A 22929-nucleotide genomic window follows, 5' to 3' on the forward strand; every position below is an offset into this window, starting at 1 on the left:
GGAGAAACAGACACATGATTAGATTACATCAGCTCTTAGAAGCGATTCACTCGATTGTCTCTCCATACGCAAACGACGAGGTGTACCAACATGTGTATGTCATCAAGCTGATGAAATACGGCAGGGTTCAGTGAGCTGGCCACGTGCAACGAATGTCGGTGGAGCAACCAACGAAAATAATAATAAAGCCCGACAGAGGTTGTTGACTTCATGGTAGATCCCGTACTCGTTGGATGTGTGGTGTTGGTATAGACGCCCGATCGGCGACTGTAAAGGGTAATAGAGGGGAAAGACAAGCTGAAGATTGAGTGATAAGAACACGTATTCTGGATTTGACAGTGTGTCGATAACAACCTATTGCCATAAAAAGAAATTTTATCGTTGAATGGTAAAAACCACAAAAATATTGAGCGAAACTAGTGCAACTGTTGATTAAGTTTCAAACCTAGACAACGAGTGTGTCTTAGCCAGAGCCTGACAAAGTAATTTTCAATTGACAATAATCAGGTTATAGTGACGCTTTGACCCGTCGCTTTCAATTGAAAAGCTTTTGTAGCATTCTCAAGCTCTTCGTGAGTCACATGAAAACAACTCGGTAGCTCTTGCTTTGATTTTGACAACTAAAGGGCTAGAAACTGATACAAATGTGTTTAAATTGAAAGAAAAGATTACACCGTCACTCTCACATGACGATTCTCAATCGAAAATGACAATAAGCGCTAACGAAGACAGGGGGCTTCCATACACAGGCCCGGATTTAAGGGGGTCGGGGGGGTCAAAGGGGGCAACTGCCCCGGGCCTCCCGATTCAAGGGGCCCCTAGTCCTGGGCCGACCTTTTGCTCGTCACCTCCCAGAACGTTACCTCTAAATGTTTTAAGAAAAGAGGGCCTCACAAACAAATTTGCCCCGGGCCCCCCACCGTCTAAATCCGGCCCTGTCCATACAGTACTTCGCGCAAATATATGGACGAAGGAGAAAAGAAAAGCGTGACGATATGAAACGGAGAACATCTAAACCAGTTTTACAATCCGAAGTGGTTATGCAGCACCAGTGATCAACAGCGAAAAAAATTCCGAAATATTGATCGGAATTTACGTGACGTATTTATTGGATTGCCGTTTTAACTGCGGCTTTTTTGTCCTGTATGGACTTCCTCACTGTGACCAGAATCGTTGATCTATTGTTAGATATGCCCGGGTGTTTGCTGTTTCCCGCACTTCTATTATTAGCAATACCGAAATTGAGAAGTGGCATGCTTATTATTATTTTTGATCAGTGCTTGTGTGTAATATACTACCCTTCCTTTTACACGCTTACTGTTCTTCTATACCGAGCCTCCTTCCTCCTGCCAAATATCGCCAATTATAACTCCCTGGAGAAGTTTCGTCGTGCGTCCTCCTGGCCAGTTTTATTGATAAGAGGGACTTATTTTTTGTTAAGAGGAAGTCACGCAAATGTATTGTAGATTTCAGCGTAAAGGAAGGGTAACTGGTGGGAAGCCTGAGAATAAACCCATGCTTGAAAGTCCTTTTTGACATCGAATGGCCTGATTCTACTAAGATTCGAACCCACGACTATCCGCTTGACAAAGCGGACTCTGTAAACTTGCGGCTACGCAGCTCTCTAACTGCGGCTTGCTGTATTATAAAACTATCATCAAACGACGCGATGCGGTGCTAGTTTCAATTGAGACGCTGAAGGAAATGAACGAGTTTCTCTCTCCGTCACTCTCTCCGGTATTCTCTCCGTCAATTGAAATAGTCATCAGATTCAAATGACAGCGCGGAATAATCAGTTTCATTGTTTTGTTTCGAAAATGTTGAGCCCTGGTCTTTAGTATTGATGCATCTTTTGTGAAGACATATAACCATGTTTTCCCTTTTTCCCTTTAAGAATCACAAAAATGGCAAAGTGTTTACCAGTACTAATGTCGTCTTACACAAGTTGGAAAACTTGGAAAAACTGTCAAATCTGCTTCAAGCTCGTTTGATAGGTTGTTTTTAAAGTACACGGGAAAGTTAGAGTCTTGTATAATCAACGTGTCTTCCCGATTCGCACAAATTTTGTACTAAAATCGCACAATAATGTGTGAAATGCATAATGCAACAGCTGTACTGCGAAAACATTGACATAGATTGAAAACAGAATATATATCATATACACGAGAATCGTACTGTTCCGGTAAACTTCAATCTCGGGCGAACGATCATTTTGGGGCGTTCGAAAAATCGTGCTTCATTCTCGTGCGCCGGTTCATATGAACGGCTTGCTCATCCCTAATAATACTCTGCAGCCAAAACAACCCTCAGCGATTCATGTTCTCTCACACAACTTAGTGACGCTGGTGCCAGTAACGTGTTTTGAAAAAAACTTAATGTCTTTTTAATTGATAATGATTCAATGATGTTTTTATTTCACCGGATTCATGAAAGTGAACCGATCAGTTAATATTTTCATTAATCTAGTCAGTACCAAAATTTTCAGTATTGATTGCTGGTTGCACTGTTTCAACGAGAGCAACCTTCTGAAAAACATTATCAATACCAGTACAAATCAACTTGACGATACTAACACCAGTGGATACTTTTTAAGTGTAGTAGTTTGAAGCTGTCAAATACATTAAAACAGCGCTAGAGCATGATTCGCGTTATGCCCAACACAGAATCATTGTACTAGTTCCAAACTACATCAACAATTGCAAATAAAATTTCAAATTAAATTAACTATTAAACGCAAATGCTGGATGGTGCGAAACAAGTACAAAATTGTGCGTTTTTAGGCAATTACAAATTCGATAAATATCAAGCTTTCCAGTGATGGTTTACTGGTTGTAACCAGGGCTCTACATTTTCGAAACAAAACAATGGAACTGATATACTCGCGCTGTCATTTCGATTCGAACAGTTTCATTTTCCCTTGATTCCTTTCGGCTACTATCAACGATCACTGTTTTCTCTATTTCCCTCTCTCTCTTGTTTCGGATCATTTCAAATGAAACTAATGACTATTTCAATCGACGGAGAGAGTGACGGAGGAAGAGACTCTTTCCTTTCCTTCAGCGTCTCAATCGAAATTAGCACGGCATCGCGTCGTTTGATGGTAGTTTTCTAATACCGCAGGCCGTAGTTAGAACGGCAATGGCATCCAATAAATACGTTACGCAAGTTCCGATCAATATTTCCTTCCTCTTTCCTATATATATACTGTATGGAAGCCTTCTGTCTCCGTCAGCGCTGCCATTTTCAATTGAGATTCGTCATGTGAGAGTGATAGTGATAATCTCCGCTTTCAATTGAAAAGCGTTTGTATCAATTGAAGGCCCTTCAGTTGTCAGGATCACAGCAAGAGGTTTCGACTGTGTGTTATGTGACTCACGAAGTGCTCGAAAAAGATACAAAAGCTTTTCAATTGAAAGCGACGGGTCAAAGCGTCACTATAACCTGATAATTGTGTAATGAAAATGACTTTGTCAGGCTCTGGTTGCAACAGTGACGTAAAAAACAGAATTTCGGGAGCGCTCCCCTATACAATTGAAAAGCAGATATATGGTATGACTTATAATTAATATCGAATTCCAATCCTCTTATTCTCGGTAAAACGATTGTCTGTTGAAGTCCCGTCCGTTTGAAAAGATTGCTTGACTTCTTTGGCGGGTACTTTTGGGCAAATCGTGTGATGAGAACAAAGCATAGACACTTGTCTATGCTGTCATTGTTATTTTCCCAGATTAGAGCAACAGGCCGTATGAAGCAAAATAGCTAAATATAATTCGTTATTTGCTAATGAAAGGAAAACCCGACTAGTAATTAATGATGTGGCCAAGCTAGTTAACACATAATCGACCCGTTTTTTGTGTACACTTATGACCTATCATTCATAAACATCATGCGATACGTGTTCATTCGACAGTTAGGCCTCAAAATGTAGTTTGACACCACAACCATAGCTCAGTAGTTAGTCTCTGGCGTTCGTGTTTGAATGATAAAATAACAATGTTAAAGAGTTTGTTGTGTCATTTTTCACGTTTGTCGCCATTCGAAGGCATGTCGTGCTCTATCTTCTTCATTCTCGCCTGTAAAATAAAATCCTAACAACAAATCGATAGTGGAACTTCAATTTAATAAATTTAATTGTATAATTCTAATCGCTGTTTAATTCATAAAAACAAATTTTCACGGGCTTTGAAATCAATTTCATTTGACTATCAAAACAATTTTTCCGATGTTGGGTGTCAAGTTGCAAACTATGATAATTTGTTCATCGAATTAAATGCGTGAATAGCATCAAAAACGGATACAGTTTTGAAGCTTGTTCGCAGCACACAAAACAAAAAACGAAAATCAAATTGTTCATTTACGGCCAGTGAAATACATTTATTAATTCGAGAGCATGATGCGTTATCTGATCCAAGGGCTCTCCAATCAATGCTCGAAACGATTTCAATTATTTTTTGTAATGTGATATAAAATACTTTTATTCATTTTCAGTATTTTCTCTAATTAAATCTGGTGTTGTTGTTCTTAGCAATACCATGCTATGCATTAACAGATAATCTTGTAGATTTAAATCGCTGTAAAATGTAGCTACAACAGTTTGAAGCGCTAGTAAGAACAAGTAACTTTTACCTGAACCTAAATTGCCAGCCCGCTTTGCTACTCCAATTATTACTTGTACACTCTCTTTGCGAATTCAACTGCAGAATGTATGATACAATTAAAAAATCCTCATTCCAAAGCTTATTCTAAGTTAACTGCGCTCTTAACTCGGGCTCTCGACACACCTCGGTTTGGACGTTAACATTGCCCACCAATGCAAACATATTCTTTACTCCCACAGCATTTAGAATGCTCTTTTAAATGGATTGCCATTGCCGTCTGCATCTCATCATCAGCATCCGTCCGCCGGCATGCAAGCTCCCGAAGCAATCCGTTTAGTTGCATTACTGAATAGCGAATGCTAGGGTGAATTTGCTGCAATAGTTATGCGTTCATCACTTGAAACCATTGTTGCAGTTATCACAATTCATTGCACCATGATTGCTGTTTGCATATGCTCTGCAAAACATTTTCCGTTTTTGTTTCTCACATAGATAGGGCTAACAATCGACGATCTATAGCGGATTGAACCCTAAAAATTAAAATATTTTATTGTTGCGGAAACTTGCATAAGGAAATTGTTGTTCATGAGCATAACGTAGGTAAATATTTGATGTTTTATTGCTGCTTTATAAGAAAGTATGTCAATCCCTGCTAAGGGGATTTAAAAGGGCTTTTTAACACTGAAAAATATAAAGCGAATGGAAAATCATAACATTTTTCCGCGGGTTTGGGTGGCTGTCTGTGCATAAGCATTACTCCTTTGTTGATGGATTTCTTCTTTCAAGCGTCCTCCGCCGCACTGGTTTCTGAATTCGTGCACTCCGGAGAGAGTTCTAGACAGATTTTGCACACATCACCTATTCACGAGAACGTGATGCTCTTGCGTTATTCTTTCGAGTGGTTCATTTAAGTGCCACTTTCTGTACATATGTTTTGTAACGAATTCGTTCCTGAGGAGAGAAAAAAATCATATAAAAACTATCGAGCTGTCTGTGCTGTTGCTTTCAGTTGCAAGGATATGTGTCGAGCTGGATACAGAATTCACACTATCGAGAGGGAGAAACCTCAATGTACTACGTACGGTTGATCTGTGCTACGTTCATTTGCTAAGTGCATATCATGTAATGTAATTGGATACATTCGTTAGATAATATGAATGTGGTTTGGAATTTAACAAGTAGATTGACTCCAAGTTATTGGTATAACGTGATTCCTTGGGATATGTTTACAGTGATTGGGCTAACAAATAAATTTTGAAGTAAGTAAACCAGATAACACAATAAAACTAAGTTGGTTTGGGTGCTTTAAATATTCTCGCTTGATACATTGACATATATTATATGGTTACAAAATAACTACTAAAACTATGGAATGGCCGATTAAATCCAGAGCTTAATTTAATGAAATTTCATAAACACTATCTCTTGAATAAGTTTGTAAAATTCTGGGATCCTTAATGTTATACCTCGACAATAATGTAAAATAGCCCAGTTTTGCGCTCTGTTTCGTCTCGTTCTGAGATAAATCTTACCGAACTCCAGCCGGTGTGATTTTGATGAATATTTACTACAGGTCGAAAAGAAGAAAAAGTAATAGCAAGCTTATGCTTAAAATATGATTCAATTAATGGATACCTACAATGCATAAGATCATTCGTTTGATTAGATGTTTCACAATATGATCAACTCGAATCTGTAATATTAGGAAGATTCAAGTGCAAACATTTTTGCTTCATCTTCGTAGAATGTGATGTACATAAGCACATACAACTAATCCCCATTGTACACAGCTGTCGTTGTTGAATATTTAAATACACAGATTGCTTGTTTATGTGTCCATGGACTGGAAATTAGGGCAGCTGACTGGGCCTTAGATTCGCTGGCAAGTCGATTCATGGTACACTGTCTATGTCGCCACTACCACCACCCTATCATCCATCAAACATGACAGTATCATTTCGCTTTTCGGCGAAACGTGCCGTTTAGAGTAGAAGACGAAGGAATCTCGACAGAACAAGCGCTCTCATCACAACTCACGTGGCATAAAGCACATATGACATAACACGTGCTTCTCTCTAAAGCGGATCTGGCCATATCGTTAGAGCAAATTTTCACGTTCTCAGAATTATGACCCGCTTCCGAGGCTGTTTTCATCATCACCTCACCAGTCCCGTCTGCGGTGAAACGTTCCGGCTTGGCGCCAGGTTTGAAAAACGGTAGTCACATTTCTAGAACGGAAAAGTTTATAACGACAGTCGAAGCTTAATTTAAAGGATTAGGTGATACAGTGTGTGCGAGTGTGTCATAATAGTTCATGCTTTACCGAGGCGGCGAAGCTTTGGTTCGTTTACAATTTACTCGACACAATGCGATTCAGTTCCAAGCGTAGCAGCTGAGTCCAGCGTGCTGGCTATTCTAGATGTACCTATATGACAAGATGGACGGTTGGTAGTTGATTATGAAATAGCAATATTTCATCACAAATACCTCCGCATTTTTCTTGTTTCTAGATAATGAAGTTGGCAGTCAACGAACGAGTTTTGTAGGTACCTGCAACAAATGCAGGCTCGTAGTTAGGCTGAGTGGATTTGACTGCAACAAAATCGTAACAACAATTTTGTGAGTTTAATGTGAAAGATTTATGCATTTATTTCGTTAGCTATTAAATCATAACTAACAAACATTCGCCAAACGAGCATTAGAGGATAATATTTGACAAATTCCGCACGCCTTAAAAAGTTGCTGTTTACGCAGAACCAAAAACTACGAAAGTAGAAGGTTAATGTTTGTTTTAAGATGATTCGGGGTAAGAAAAATAAATCGTTTTCAATGTACTCTAACGGAAGACTCGTTGTCATAAATGTTTATGAATTTCTGAATTCCCACCACTCTATGGCATTAATCTGATTTAAACGTTTGGTTGCATAGTCCAGATCTAAAAGAAAGAAGTATACAAAATGTTTATATCACCTCTCAACTAAAATTCTAGACAATGTCTTGAGAAAAACATGTTGGTTTTCAGATATGTTCTCTGACCAGCAATATTGTTGAAATATTTGTCATCTTTTGTGACATAATACATAGTAAATATTCTGAATAAATTATTAATAACCTTTTTTAAATATCCTCTACTTTCAAAACAAACAAAAGTTAATGGAAGTTTAGTTTCCAGTTTTTTCAAACACTGTATTTACTGTAGGTACTTTTTTCGGTTTGCACACACGTGTTGAAACTGTTTGCATATTAGGGTGAACGATAAATTGTTAGCCGCTGAATTTAAAACTCTATTTCTATATGAATGAAATGTAATCTTTTGAAGTGTTTAGTTAGTTCAATAATATATTTAAACAAACTTCGTAGGTAAATTCTATTTCTCTTTTATCAGGAAACTAACCAACCAAAATTTCGATTATCCTTCAGCTTTGAACTGCAGTTCCCATATGTCAGTGTAAATAAAATTGACTCTTGGCTGACGTTCAAACTATGCTAAAGATATTCGCCCGCAACACAAACATAAATTTCAAGTAATTACACAAGTTATCCTTTTGCTCAGGCCATACGCTGCTACGGGCCTGAGCAGCTGAAGCAATCATAAACCATTCTCAGATGTACTCTAGCAACGTGTTCATTCGATCGTATACAGCTAGAAAAGTGTTGGAAAATTTATGCAAGGGATAATAGCCGCTGCCTGCGTTGGTATCTAATCGGTCATAAATCTTTGAAGAGGCCAAAGCATCAAATTCGTTTGTTTGCTGCAATGTTGTTGGAAAATCAATCACAGTGGGTGGAGAAAGTTCCAACTTAATCTAAAATTTTTACTATAATGCACCAAACATCTACGAATATTAATTCAACGCATTTATATAACAAAAACTCTAACTTCATTTTTAGCTAGGGGTAATCTTGTTTATATTTTATAAAAGTTAAAAGTTGATGCAACAGCAACAAATGATACCATAAATTTCATGCTAGTTATCAATGAAACTAAAAAGCGCGAATCGAGCAAAAAAGACGACTCATCACTGCGACCAGAGCTTAGATCTATTGTGATATTGCCCAGGTGTTTTCTGTACTCCACACTTCATATTATTAGCAGTAACACTATTGAAGTAAGTGATACGCTTGTCATTCATATCAGTGCTTATGTGTAATTTACCTTTTCGTTTCAAGCTTACTGCTCTACTATACCGAGCCTGGACAGAGGCTCGGTATAGTAGAGCAGTAAAGCTTGAAACGAAAAGGTAACAATATCGCCTAGTTACAATTTCCTGGAGAGAACTTTCATATGTTACTCACACCTGTTTTATTATAATAGGGACTTATTTTTGTTAGTAGGAGAGTCAACAGGGGTACTGTAGAATCCAGATTGAAGGAAGGGTACGTGGTGGGGAGCCGGAGAATAAACCCATGCTAAAAGTCCTTTGACAACCAAATGGCCTGATTCTACTAAGATTCGAACCCACGACCACCCGCTTATCAAAGCGGACTCTGTAACCTTGCGGCTACGGAGCTCCCCTTTAATATAATATAAACCTCAGACAGTGTTATAATAGTTTTAAAACGTTACGTTTGTGGTCAAGCAAATGTCTAGTTGCTGAAAAAGTGGAAAAATATGCTTACGTAATTATTGAACGGCCCCTAAGTAGAACAACAACGGTTTTCTCTTATTCGTGTTTCCCTTTTTATAGCTTATTCAGCTGAAATGGTGCTCATTTTCGCGCATGTATTTTGTTTGTTTGGACATGGCAGCTTAGTTTATTCATTTTGAGGATGTCCTGTTGGTTTGGCTTGCGCTGTTGACAGCCTGCGGCTGTCATCGATTATATTGGACTCCCACTCTTTCGAATATGAAGGGTTCGTGACGAAGGATGTCGGGGATTTAAGGCTGTCATTAGTGACAGCTTGGCAGAATCAACAGACATAAGGAGATGGAAAATAACAGCCCGTTTGGCATTGCATGTGTGTGTAGAGCTTTGCAATACAATGAGATCCGACTTAGTTTAAAGTTTGCTGTCACGGAAAGACAGTCAAAAATTTTCAGAACTCTGCTTGAAACTTTCGGCGATGTGAAGCGCGCTCGGTATCGAACAACTACGAGATCCCATAGTTGACCAGATATACGCGAAGCCGTTGGGTGCGGTGCTAGCAACGGAAGAGCAGCATGGCGCAGGCTCTCTTGAAGATGACTGGAGGGTTATACGATCCGCCATAAGTAGCACGGCCATAGCGGTACTAAGTACAACCGCCCCGAATCGCAAAAACGACTGGTCTGAGGGTGAATGCAAACTGTTAGTGGAGGAGAAGAATGCAGCACAGGCGAGAATGCTGCACTGGGTGATTGTCAGAATCTGGGAGGATGAGAAGATACCGGAGGATCGATTCTTGAAGGAATCGTGTGTTCCATCCATAAAAAAGACGACAAATTGGATTATAGCAATTACCGTGTAATCACGGTGCTAAGCGCTGCAAACACGGTACTTTACTAACTTCTATACCGTCGCCTATCATTTATGACAAAGAAATTCGTGGGGCAATACCAGCCGGAATTCATGGGGACCCGCGTCACCGCGGACCAGATCTTTGCACTGCTAAGTACTACAGAAATGCCGCGAGTACAACGTAACCACGCAACACCTATTCATCGACCTCAGAGCAGCGTATGACACCAACGAACGAGATCAGCTAGGGCAAATTAGGAACGAACACGGGTTCCCGAACAAGATAAAGCGATTGGTTAGAGCGACTATGGATAGAGTGATGTGTAAAGTGAGAGTTTCAGGGATACTCTCGAGTCCTTTCGAATCTCGAAGAGGGTTGTGGAAGGGTGAAAGGCTTTCAATCTGCTTTTGAACATTGCCATGGAAGGTGTTGTTAGAAGAGCGGGGGTACGACCTTCATGAACGTTATGGCACGCAACTTTGAGACGTTGACAGAAACATACAGTAGACTCAAACTAGGGACCAATCGGGTTGGACTAAGTCATAGCCACGTCGAAGACCAAATACATGTAAACTAGAGGTCGAGGAAAGACTCTGTTAGCCTTCCATTACGGATTGTAATTGACAGTGACGAAATCGAGGTGGTAGATGAGTTTGTGTATTTGGGCTCACTAGTGACGGCCGACAACGACATCAGCAGAGATTTAAAAAGACGATTTATGGCCGGAAATCGTGCTTCCTTTGGACTGCAGAAAACGCATCGATCGAAGAAAACTCACCGCTCTACAAAGTTAACCATCAACAAAACACTTATTAGACCGGTAGTCCTCTAGGGCAACGAAACATGGACCTTGCTCGTGGAGGACTAGCGTGTCCTTTGAGTTTTCGAACGGAATGTGCTGTGTACGATCTACGGTGGGGTGGAGATGGAAGATGGGGCATGGAGACGACAAATGAATTACGAGTTGCATTAGTTGCTGAAGGAACCCACTTTAGTCCATGCTGCTAAAATTGGAAGGCGTTGGTAGGCTGGATATGTCTTAAGGATGTTGAATGGAAGCCTGTTAAAGATCTTTCGGTACTGTCTTACACAACTTACGAATCGGTGGTTCTGGCAACTTATTGCATTCGCCGTTTTCACAAATTAGGTAGGTAATAATGACAAAAAGCAACAACAATTTGGTTACTGATCGGTCGGCGGTGGTTTACATTACCGAATGTTTTATTGAGCGCTCAGCTGTTGAAAAGTCGGTGAAAAAAACGAATTCGGTGATTTAATGCAATTGTATATGGTACAATCTCACCTCCATGGGGCCCCACTGGAATAATCCCATCCGGGCCTACACTACTTACAACACATTTCACCTTAAGAGGCAACAGTACCGTCTTTTTAAATTTTTGAGAAAGATCTGTTTTTTTAAAGATGGGCAAGAAAATGCTGATATGTGGATAAACTCATAGAATTTGGTATTTGGCTTCAAAACAAAATAGCGTCGAAAAAACATCGAAAGTTTACAATTTCTCGAAAATTCAAAATGGCGCCATCGTTGCCCCTTAAGGTGAAATGTGTGAAAACTCGGGGGAATTTGTTTTTGCGTCAAAATACATAAAAAATTTTACATAGAATTCAAGGCAAAAAATTGTTGCCATGTGTAATTTTTTTTAAATTTTTCCAGATTACTAGAAGTGTAGTATATAAGTATTTTTTTGGTTATAATATCATGGAGTGTATGCTTCATTCGTGCAGTTTTTCACTTTACATTTGATCAAACTAATATTCTGTTTTCTCTTCATACTAAAAAATACCTGCTTTTCGAATTCTATCGAATTGATCTCTGCAGTGTTCCCCGCGGCGTAAGAACGCTGTATTCTGTGTTCTCTCTAGAGTGATTCACTACTCTTGCTTGGCTCAGCTGTGGTGTAAGTAGCAAGTGTATTAGTTGTTCTCTGAGAAATAGAGACACACAATAAAACTGAAAGAAAAGTGGAGTGCATAACATTGCTACGCGCATCTCTCATGCTGGACAAGAAGTTAACGGTGAAAATTTACTCTGCTCTTCTCACATATTGAGGAGAATACCTAGCATGACCAGAAATTCGTCCGGTGGAAAGATTTTGGGCCATCAGCCAAAGTTCGAAAATTGTTCAAAGTGTTAAAGAATGAAATGGAGTTTAAGGAAGAATAGACGAAATAGACAAAACAGGTCGACTCCACCATTGTACAAAATTTAATGAGGGGTCTAAAGGAAAAAGTGTGTGCTTCCAGCGATAAAAAGAAAATTGAATAATAAAGTTAATAAAATAATTATGCCGAAACATAATTCATATATATTTGTTAATTCCCTGGAAGTTTCAAGATAATCCGACTTAAAATAAATTTTTTGGCGAACGCTTTTGTCTGGTGCATTTTTTTCGAGTACCAAGCCTTAGTTAATTAATAATATATACTTGAAATCATAAAACATTACATGTAATCGGCATCACATTAATTCGACCAAACATTCATTCGGCTTTGTCTGCATTCGGATTCGTGTCCATCGGGCTAGCCCAGTGAGAGTATGCCTTGCAATTTCTATGCCTACGCACGACACCCCTATGACTAACACACGCATGTCTTGCGTGTATATGCCTCGTGTTATTAATCAGTGGTCAAAGTTTTAGTTGTCACCGTAGGGCATGGGTCAATTATGCAATTCTATTCTTCTACTTCCATGGCAGTATCCCAAGTAAACACTATTATGATAACATGAGTTATGCGTTTCACTTCGTGAAAAAGTACAGTCATTCTTTTCCCTAATCGGTTCAGTTATTACCAATTACACGGGAGGCCAAAACAATAATACGATTACCACCAACATATTCAAGAGAGGCTTTCTACTAGAGCAGCGAGTTTATAATACCACATGATTTTCCAGCTGTTTATTATGCTTGTAACAACTTTCCTAGCAAACGCCTAAAATGGTGTACACATAATCGAGCAGAAAAGTTGTGCTCTGACTGTAATTCAGATTTGGTAAATGTTCTCCGGTATCGCGGCGACGCCGGCGAACGGGTCTCCTTTAGCAGACCTTAAGGAAATTCTCATAATCCTTTCCTGACTGCATCAAACTCGTAGCTACCGGCTCGATAGAAGGACAGTCACGGCGGAAATGTTGCCTGACCAACGGCACACCGAGATCATATACAGACAAACACTCGTGCAAACACCATATGGTTTGAGTGTAAGTGGGGCTATGTGTTCACCGCAAATAATTTCTCGTCTTGCCCGTTAGTTGAAGTCGATGCCGGGACGGCATGAGCGCATATATTCCGTCAGGAAACGGAAATGGGCTGGCTATTTATAATCCTGTTATTACGCTAGAGGACACGACAGATGATATTATCGCCGTAATCCGCTGGTAAACTATTGGAAACGTAATGGAACTGCTCCGTGAAAGCTGCATGGTAAACTTTGTCATCTCCGGCTTACACTGGGCACGCTCATTGAGATTCTCTTCCTGAAGCTGCTTATCCCCGTCCGTATAGCGTGACTTTCCGTTTACTGCGAATTTATTCATGTTTTTGTCTGCATACGTTTAGACCCTGCTGGGGAAAAAATGTTCCCAAGCGTTTTCGGCAAAAAGCTCAAGGATTCCCCCCCCCTCCCCCTATGAGCGTTGCGTAATTTATGGATGACGCCTTAGTGCGATGAGATTTACTATGCTTATTATTTTTTTCGCTGTCATCGGACCAACGACCAACCGGTGACGTTCTACGGCCTCGCAAATTATAGTCAATTTTGTGGGAAACCTCCCACGAGGCTGGAAAATTGTGCTCATTTTCTTACCTGTAAAGCGTTTGGCCAGGTACAGCTTTCAGGAGCCTTTATTTCGATCTCGGTTCCAGGAAGACTGATCTCAATGCTGTCATCGGTGCTTGCTGGACACAAATTCTGCTCATTTGCATCTGTAAATAATTAAAGATGAAAATTTTCAGCGTAAATCACATTATTTATTAAGCACTTGTAATTTGAAGTGATAATGGCTAATGGAGCACTTTGAGGGTGAAAGAGAAGTATGGAAAATTATTCAACAAGTTCGGCGAAAGCGGTTGGTAGTAAGTATGAAGCAAATAAAAACCGAAATTTGTTTCGTACAAAAAACGTTGTGCGACAGACCGGAAAGAGAGCGAAACAAAGTTCTGTAACGAAAATGCATTGAAGCACTAATTTTATACATCGTCGTCTGTTAGTATACCTATTTATTTCGCGGAAGTAAGAGTTATGTTCCTGTACTCGCTATTTGTTTTATTCATGGTCAGGTGGGCGGGAATTTGAAAAATTGGAAACTACAAAAAGGAGAAATGAATTCACCGGAAAGTTGCTGTATTGGCGGTTTCAGGAAAATATAATAGAAAACGGGATGGAAAAGGCTCTTCGAACACAATATTTTACAAAATTTCAAAAATTTTGACCAAATTTGATAATTTCGCCAAAAAAATAATAATCCAACCTTTAAGTTGATAGTAGAATAATGTCTCGTAAATAGTTTTGCATAGATAATATTCAAGAATCAATAAACTAATCAACTGATCGATATTTTTATCGTGACAATCAATCCGTTGACAGTAAAATTGTTACAAAGTACAATAAGAACAATTATGAGTGTCTACATAAGAACAAAAAGGAATATTTGGTTGTATCAGGGCAAATACTTCAGGTTACAGTGGTTGTTTCTAAAAATCGACGAGACAGTGTTGTAGTGGCGTGTAAATGTTGACACTGTCTATCGTGCCACCATTTTTCGGTTACTTCGCGCTGCAGACAACAATTTGCTCTAGGAAGAAAGTTTTCCCATTTTCAAGAAGCGTCTGGGAATACACAATGAAAAATTAATTTGAAGCTTTTTGAGACTCAACTAGTCATCGCACAGCAGAATTGGTTAACTTTTTGACATGGAATTGTTAAAATTGTCATTTTCATTGAACGTAACAGGATCGTTGACTACGTAATAACCCACCGCCAGGGATACGATGGTGTAGCCTTTGTCAGAACACCAGTATAGTCCGCGTGACGTTAGTTGCGAAGTGATTTTTGCAAATCCCTGAGTTCTAGCAAGCACACTTTCCACTGCTGTTTGATGGAGGAAACCAAAGGGAAAACTTTTGTTGTCGTTTGTGTTCACAACCAATGTAGGTTGGACTAAATTAGAAATGAATTGCTCATAGTTGGGGTGGAAGTGCCTGCCATCAACATAACAATGAAACCTCTGCAACCCCTCTGTTCACGGTGTAGCTTTGTAATGGCCTTGTAAAGTTGATTACGTACAGCATGTAGTTGGATCAATTGCAGGGTGAAATCATTAGGCAGGCCTTGGCAGAAATACTTGAGCTGGAGTACTATGACGTACATTTTGAACAAGGATCTGCCTAAAAGAACTAACATAAAAATAGAGTAGGGTTTGCACATGCCTGTTAAATTATTCAATTATTCAAATACGTTCATTTAAATTTAAAGTTTTTTTTTCAACTATTCTAGCGAGCGTTACCGGGATCTAGAGTAAATTTTCGAGGATAATAGTTTTGATGTTTAGAAACTGATAGTAATTCAATATTGGTGTTTGACGTTTTTTATATATTGAAATTGAATATTTGATATAATTTGCCAGCTGACTGTTGGAAGACTAGAAATACTGGTTACAGCTGATGCTAACACACAATGACTCTTTTTTTCAGATTCCTCATCTATTGGTTTTCTGTATGTAATTACTTACTAAATACTGTTACTTCTATAGTGTGTGCTACAACTCGTGCTATAACATTGATCGTATCATAACAGTGCTGCCAAGGCGTTACAGTTATTTGCTTCTAATTTGTCGCTTGATCCACTTCTTCATTTTCTAAAAGTATTTTGCAGTTCTTTAGTATTTTAGTACTTTAGTACAATGCATTTTTACTTAAAATGCATTTCTCCTTCGTTGATTTTCATAAATTAGGTAGCTGTGTGTCTAACTTCTAACTTAGCACGAGGCGCAGTGCATTTGTACCCAGGAAAATACGCAGTAATTTACTAGTTTCTTATTAGTACTAGTTTCTGAGTTGCCGGGATCCAAGAATGACAGGCTGAGCTAGACTCGAGTGCCTGGATCGCACTGAGTGATTCACTGATGATGGCTATTGGTTTCTCAGATGAAGTTGTAGCTCTTGCATAAATTGCGATAGGCTCCGCTGTGAATGTATTATCCGGAAGGCGGAAGAATATGTCTTCAAATCTCTCATGAACCATGAATGCAACTAGTTCCCATGCTTTTCAGCCGTCTGTGAATCTGTGTGTGTAGTATGGATATTTTTCTCTTAGGAGTTCCGATGCCCTCATTTTTATGAATTCTCGGTGTTGATTTGTACGTGTCTGTAACTGTGGCCTGTGTGTAATGGGAGTAAAGAGAAGCATCTGTCTCCGGTTAAATGCACCTGCGATACTGCAGATAGCACTTGGTCTTGGTTAAAGATCTGGATCTTTCGGCGAGTAGGTGAACCTTTGTGTCGTTTAACGTTGACTTTTTCGCGAAGCTCGCTGCCCTTTTCGTTATAGCGAGATTGATTAACGTGTCAAACGGAAGCGTACTCAACTCCACATGAGTGGTTGGAGTTGGAGTAGACGGAAGCAGATTTGACACAATCACAATATATTTCTTTTTGTATTCTCGCTTATTTTTCGTCGGTCTAGTTCCGCCACTGTTGTTGGGCCAATCACCGACGCCCGGGGAGGCGACTCCAGCCAGGACCGTAACTTACGACCCGCTGATCAACGGACCGGCGCCAACGGCTTTACTTCCTCATGTGATGGAAGGCGTGATTCCAGAGATTTTCACCTTAGAGAATATCCCGGTGTCGGCTAGGATTGAATTTTGACCTGTTGGGTTGGTTGTGATTGGATCACGCCACCCCACAAGCATCGACACCTATGTCGGCGTTGGGATTCGAACTTAGGCGTCGAGCGTGGTTGGTGGAGACGTTACCAACTACGCTGGGCCCTCGCCTTGCGACTGATTATATGTTGGGCCGAGTATAGCGATAAGTTCTTTGCAGGCACTCCATGTGATTAATGTGAATTTAGTCCATGAAGAAGCCTGTAGTCCAGAAGGGCTTTGGCGACTTTTAGCCTAGTTCGTCGCCTATTATTCGTACGGCGACCACACAATTAAAAACAACAGCAACAAACGCAATAACGTTAGTTACGGACTGGAACAATCGGCTAGTACCTAGACAATGAAAACAGACTAACGAATGGGTACTTGGAACATGAACTGCAGATCTCTCAACTTTCTAGGAAGTACTCGCGTGCGAGGAATTGAAGACCTTCAAGTTCAACATCGTAGCGCTGCACGAGGTATGCAATCAGGAAAAAAATTGAGGATTACAGTTATTCAACCATTCCTATGAATGTTGGTACCCATACCCATTACCAAAACACGTCAACTTACGTGAGAGTTCGCATATTAATTGCTCACCGGGTTCGTCGCTTTAACGTTAAGTTTACGAGATAAATCGTTTGAGTCTTTGAAAAAAAGTTAGTGGCTGGGGACACCAAAATTCACAATATGGTTGAATAGCTATATTCTTTCAGTTTTTCCGGTTTGAGCTTTTGGAGGGCACCTGTGTTTTATATTAACATGTACAGCCCACACTTCGAAAGCACCGATTATGACAAACACGAATTTTACGCGCAGTTGAAGAGTGACCGCTACCCAAAACTACCCAACAATACTGACCCTTGCTGAACCCCAGTTTCCTCCTGTTGGATTCGTGATCTCTCATCGCCTATTGACACTCAAAAGGTCCTTTCCATCAGATAGTTTTCAACGAAGTTTAAGATGTTTCCCGACAGATCCCAGGTGGCTAACTACTGTATGGCACATGGGTTCTAAGCTCGATTGTACGCTCTTGTCAGAACGATAGACACTAGATTGGGATGCTCGTATCCAGGGTCGGATTTAGACGGTGGGGGGCCCGGAGCTAATTTGTTTGTGAGGCCCCCTTTTTTAAAACATTTAGAGGTAACGTTCTGGAAGGTGAAGAGCAAAAAAAGGTCGCCTCAGAACTAGGGGGGCCCCTTCCATCGGGAGGCCCGGGGCATTTGCATCCTTCGCCCCCCCCTCAAATCCGGGCCTGCTCGTATCCGTTTCTGGTGTGTTAAAGTATTTGTTCCAGAGGCCGCGAAGTAAGTCCCCGTTGCACATCCTCGGGTGGTCGAAAGATTATCAGGTTCCAAGAAGTGTTTCAGCCGTCTGTTAACTAACCTCTTCATGGTCTTGAATGAACAACTCGTTAAAGAGATATGTTTAAAACCAGCAGGATCTATGTTTCGACCATTTTGATTGGGGATAGGTATTACCACACTATGTCTTCAATTCTGTGGAAAGATTCTATCGGTCTTCTCAAGGGAAGGTTTTTCAGCTAGGTACCTATCTCATCGGGCCCCGCCTATTGACCTTCGTCCTTGGGTGGCGAAAATTCCAGCTCAGCTACGGTGAATGGGACACTGATGGCAGCATTAGGACCAGTGTCGGGGATAGTGGTATTTCCGATCGTCTGTTTAAAGGCATTATTTTTCCGAGTCAATTCAAGTGCGTAATTGAGCCACGCTTTGCTTTCCGAGTTAGTTGTCGGCATTCATTTCGCAGTTGGCGATACCGTTCCATGGCTGGTTCCAATCCAATCCAATCCAATCCAATCCAATCCAATCCAATCCAATCCAATCCAATCCAATCCAATCCAATCCAATCCAATCCAATCCAATCCAATCCAAGCCAATCCAATCCAATCCAATCCAATCCAATCCAATCCAATCCAATCCAATCCAATCCAATCCAAACCAATCAGACCCAAACCAATCCAATCCAATCCAATCCAATCCAATCCAATCCAATCCAATCCAATCCAATCCAATCCAATCCAATCCAATCCAATCCAATCCAATCCAATCCAATCCAATCCAATCCAATCCAATCCAATCCAATCCAATCCAATCCAATCCAATCCAATCCAATCCAATCCAATCCAATCCAATCCAATCCAATCCAATCCAATCCAATCCAATCCAATCCAATCCAATCCAATCCAATCCAATCCAATCCAATCCAATCCAATCCAATCCAATCCAATCCAATCCAATCCAATCCAATCCAATCCAATCCAATCCAATCCAATCCAATCCAATCCAATCCAATCCAATCCAATCCAATCCAATCCAATCCAATCCAATCCAATCCAATCCAATCCAATCCAATCCAATCCAATCCAATCCAATCCAATCCAATCCAATCCAATCCAATCCAATCCAATCCAATCCAATCCAATCCAATCTAATCCAAAGTTGTCACAGAAGCTCATCATGTTGCGTTGATTTGATATTGGCCGCGCGTCATGCGTTGAACTGTTCGAAGCTCGATTTTGAAAAGTGATTTGAATGGCAAGGTAAATTCAACGCTCACCTAATTTTTTGAATGTATCTTGAAGCATTTTTCTCAGCTTTCCAATGGTAATGTTCAATTTAAATCAGTGGTTGCGAACTTACTCACAAACATGTTTTTCTGATAAAATCCAAGATGGCGACCAATTTTTTTCTACTTCAAATGAAAGCTCTATCATTTCTCTTTCTACACTCTTGACTACAGTCAAAATTTAGGTAAAACAAAGAACAGTCGTCGCACTCCGCATCTTTTCGTATTCATTTAGAACGTTGTGTCATTCCAGTGTCTTGGTTTTCGAATTCATAAATTTGTTGGATTTTATTATGAAGCCTTCAATTTCAGCGGCACCACCTAATTCACTGTCTAGTAAGTTGTCAAGTCATGGTGTTATGGTGATTAGGAAGATAACATATATATGAAACAATGATACATCGAAAATCACTAGAAGAAATGAAAATTGCAGCGAAAGACATTTTTCTTGCTGATAAGTATAATGAATTTCAAATTTTCTGGAAACAATTCAACACAAGATTCAAGCGATCACAGCGGAAGATGATGATGATGATGACTTTTTCAATTTGTAATTAGTTTGTGTTACTTATGTTGTTTTAGTTTATTTAAATATATATATATATATATATATATATATATATATATATATATATATATATATATATATATATATATATATATATATATATATATATATATATATATATATATATACATATATATATATATATATATATATATATATATATATATATATATATATATACATATATATATATATATATATATATATATATATATATATATATATATATATATATATATATATATATATATATATATATATTTAAAATTTGTTTAGTTCGATGGGTCGTCCATAAATGACGTTTTTTTTAATGGGGAAGACGCCCGGTGGCACTACTTGTGGTCAAAGATCATATAATTCTATAAAAAGGAAGAAAGTGCCAAAAAATATTAAAAATTGGGTTTCGTGTTTTATGGACGGCCCCAAACAAAAAATGGATGCCAAATTCGTGTTCAGCGCCCCAAAATTATGTAAATACCAAGTTTTTGTCGCATTTATCGAACCTTTTTTTGCTTGGCCAGCCTTTGTATGGAGTCGCCCCACTGTGCTATGCCACAGCTGTGGTCGCTATCCACTATCCTTGGTATCCACTGCACTGCTAGTGCTGCTGCTAAGGATGGACGACTACTGTTGTCGCTTTCTAGAACTTTTATGAGCGGCTTCGGCTGAAACAGGCTCTTATATAGGCCAAATAGCATATTTTAAACTGCAAGGTATATGATTATGTCGACCGTGCTTGGAAAGCAATTTTATAACGACCAATCAGAGGTCTAGTTTTCCGTTTTGACAAGGCTTAACTATTTTCAATAGTACAATAGTTTGAATAATAAAATTACAATTATCTTCATTTTGGAAGAATCTTAGAAGATTTTCCAATCTATTGCTGCAAGAACGAAGGAAATCCATCGAAAACTAACCGATTTATTAGCATTTGAAGTTGGAAATATTGTTCACTTTTTTCGGTTTTAGATTTTCATTTCACATCCCTATGTAGCCGAACTTCCTGAGAGAAGTATTCTACTTCAAAAATTAGGCTTAACGAATATGAGAGAAATTAAAGTAATACAAGTTGCACACTTTATCATTTGAGCTGGAATGAAAAGTCTGTGAAAATGACCTTTAAACTCTCATAACTCATCCATTATAAGCCCAATTTGCCCAAACTGTATTGTATAGAAAAATCGACTCACTCTTTAAGCATATTTAACAGCTTTATAGTTCATAAGGTCACGTAATCAACGTTTAGATGTCAGGTGATGCCATACGTCATCCCCCGCGGGGAATGGGTTAACGTTAATCTTGTTGGCTCCACGTTTTGCCGAAGCTAATAAATCGGAACTATTTCATCCTTACAACATGAGAATTACCTTGATGCATTGTTAATTATCATCGGTAATTGGATAATAATCACAGAATATCTTTCATCGTGTTACCAGTCTTCCGACCCAGCAAATAGCTAATAATACAGAACGTTGTAGGAGCTGCTCATATTTATTTGTCAAATTGATTAATCGCCCATTAATTTCATACCCCGTGTAATTATTGCACCATATTTGAGCACTGAGCTGGCAATCCGATGTAATTTCTCGTTTCCTGAACGTCACCAGGCGGTGTGTTGGCTCCGCAAAGATTTTTCTCGTTAATTTCTAACGGCAAAGCGATTTCTCTCACAACTTTGCTCCTGTGGTAGTGTTCACGTGTAGAAAGAATGCCGAAAGCAAATCAATATCTTACACTTTAAACATTCAATAATTGATTGAGCATTTTTTTATTGTTGTTGGTGTGTCAAGCAATTATTTGTTAAATAATGTTCAAATAAAGTAACATTTGCGAGTAACAATATTTTCTAAACAATCTGAATTACTGGTTTAAGCGTGTAAAATTCTTTGTAGGGCATTATATCGATACCGGCGTTTGAACAGACGACGTGAGCGAACTAATAATTGTTCGGTTTATTAGATCATTATATTACGCTTGCTTTCCTGCTTCTGGTGCACTAACGTGAAGAAAAACAATACGATACTTATTCTACCATCTGAGTAAGAGAATCATAGTACGATTTATAGTTTTCCGATTGATTTCTAAAAATAGTCTTCTTTAATACTAATAATACTAATTATAAAAATACATACACATTTTCGCAATCGCTATAATAGGTTTCGCATTTTGCACATCGAATATGATTTTCAAGACTTTTTGTTAAAGTTTAGTGTGTTTCTCTTTAAGTGCTCGCTACTTGTGCTAGGTATCTAGTCTCACGGCTGTCAGTAAACATCTAGACATAATATTTCCGAGGAAGAAGTAAGCAGAACCAATTTCCCTCGGGCTTATGGGGCAATACAGTTCCAGCGTATCGGAAAAAGCAAAATTTATGCTGTTATTAATCCCACTTCCCTACTTTCGGAGGAAAAGAGGCAGCCAAAACATTGTTAATTGAAACGGGACTGAACAGGCGAATTAAAAAGGATCACATGTGGCGCGTTTACGAGGACTGCCGATTTTTGCGAATTCTTTTCAACATTACTTGATAATTGCAAGCGAATGGTTCCACAGAATGTTTTTTTTTGTCGGTTGTGGAAGCAAAATGTATCAATAAAAAGGAAAGGTTATGTTGGTTGGTTGAAAAAGGCATTTCGTGGTACACAATCGAGATAGTGGAGCTTTTTTTCGCATTGTTGCTTTCACGGTAATTCAATGATTATCGTAATCTGCTGTGTGGAGCTTGTTTTCTTTAGGTACGATTGTAGCATTGCGGGTTCCATTGTTTCCATTACTAAGGTAATATACTGTACATTATTTTTTAATCGACTGCTATATTCAAACGGTGGCATCTGGTAAATTAATTG

The 22929-nt window shown here is 39.2% G+C and overlaps 1 protein-coding gene across 2 annotated transcripts in view; it reads right to left on the bottom strand.

Annotated features, from left to right (window-relative positions):
• LOC129726663 (protein eva-1 homolog C) overlaps positions 1-22929 on the bottom strand; it is a 421987-nt gene that overhangs the window by 154467 nt on the left and 244591 nt on the right. For both annotated transcript variants that reach the window (XM_055683616.1, XM_055683617.1), the window contains exon 4: positions 13863-13981. In XM_055683616.1, coding sequence (XP_055539591.1) covers positions 13863-13981 — 119 coding nt within the window. The remainder of the gene's footprint in view (positions 1-13862; positions 13982-22929) is intronic.

Source organism: Wyeomyia smithii, chromosome 3 (assembly GCF_029784165.1).
Source record: "Wyeomyia smithii strain HCP4-BCI-WySm-NY-G18 chromosome 3, ASM2978416v1, whole genome shotgun sequence".
NCBI lineage: Eukaryota > Metazoa > Arthropoda > Insecta > Diptera > Culicidae > Wyeomyia > Wyeomyia smithii.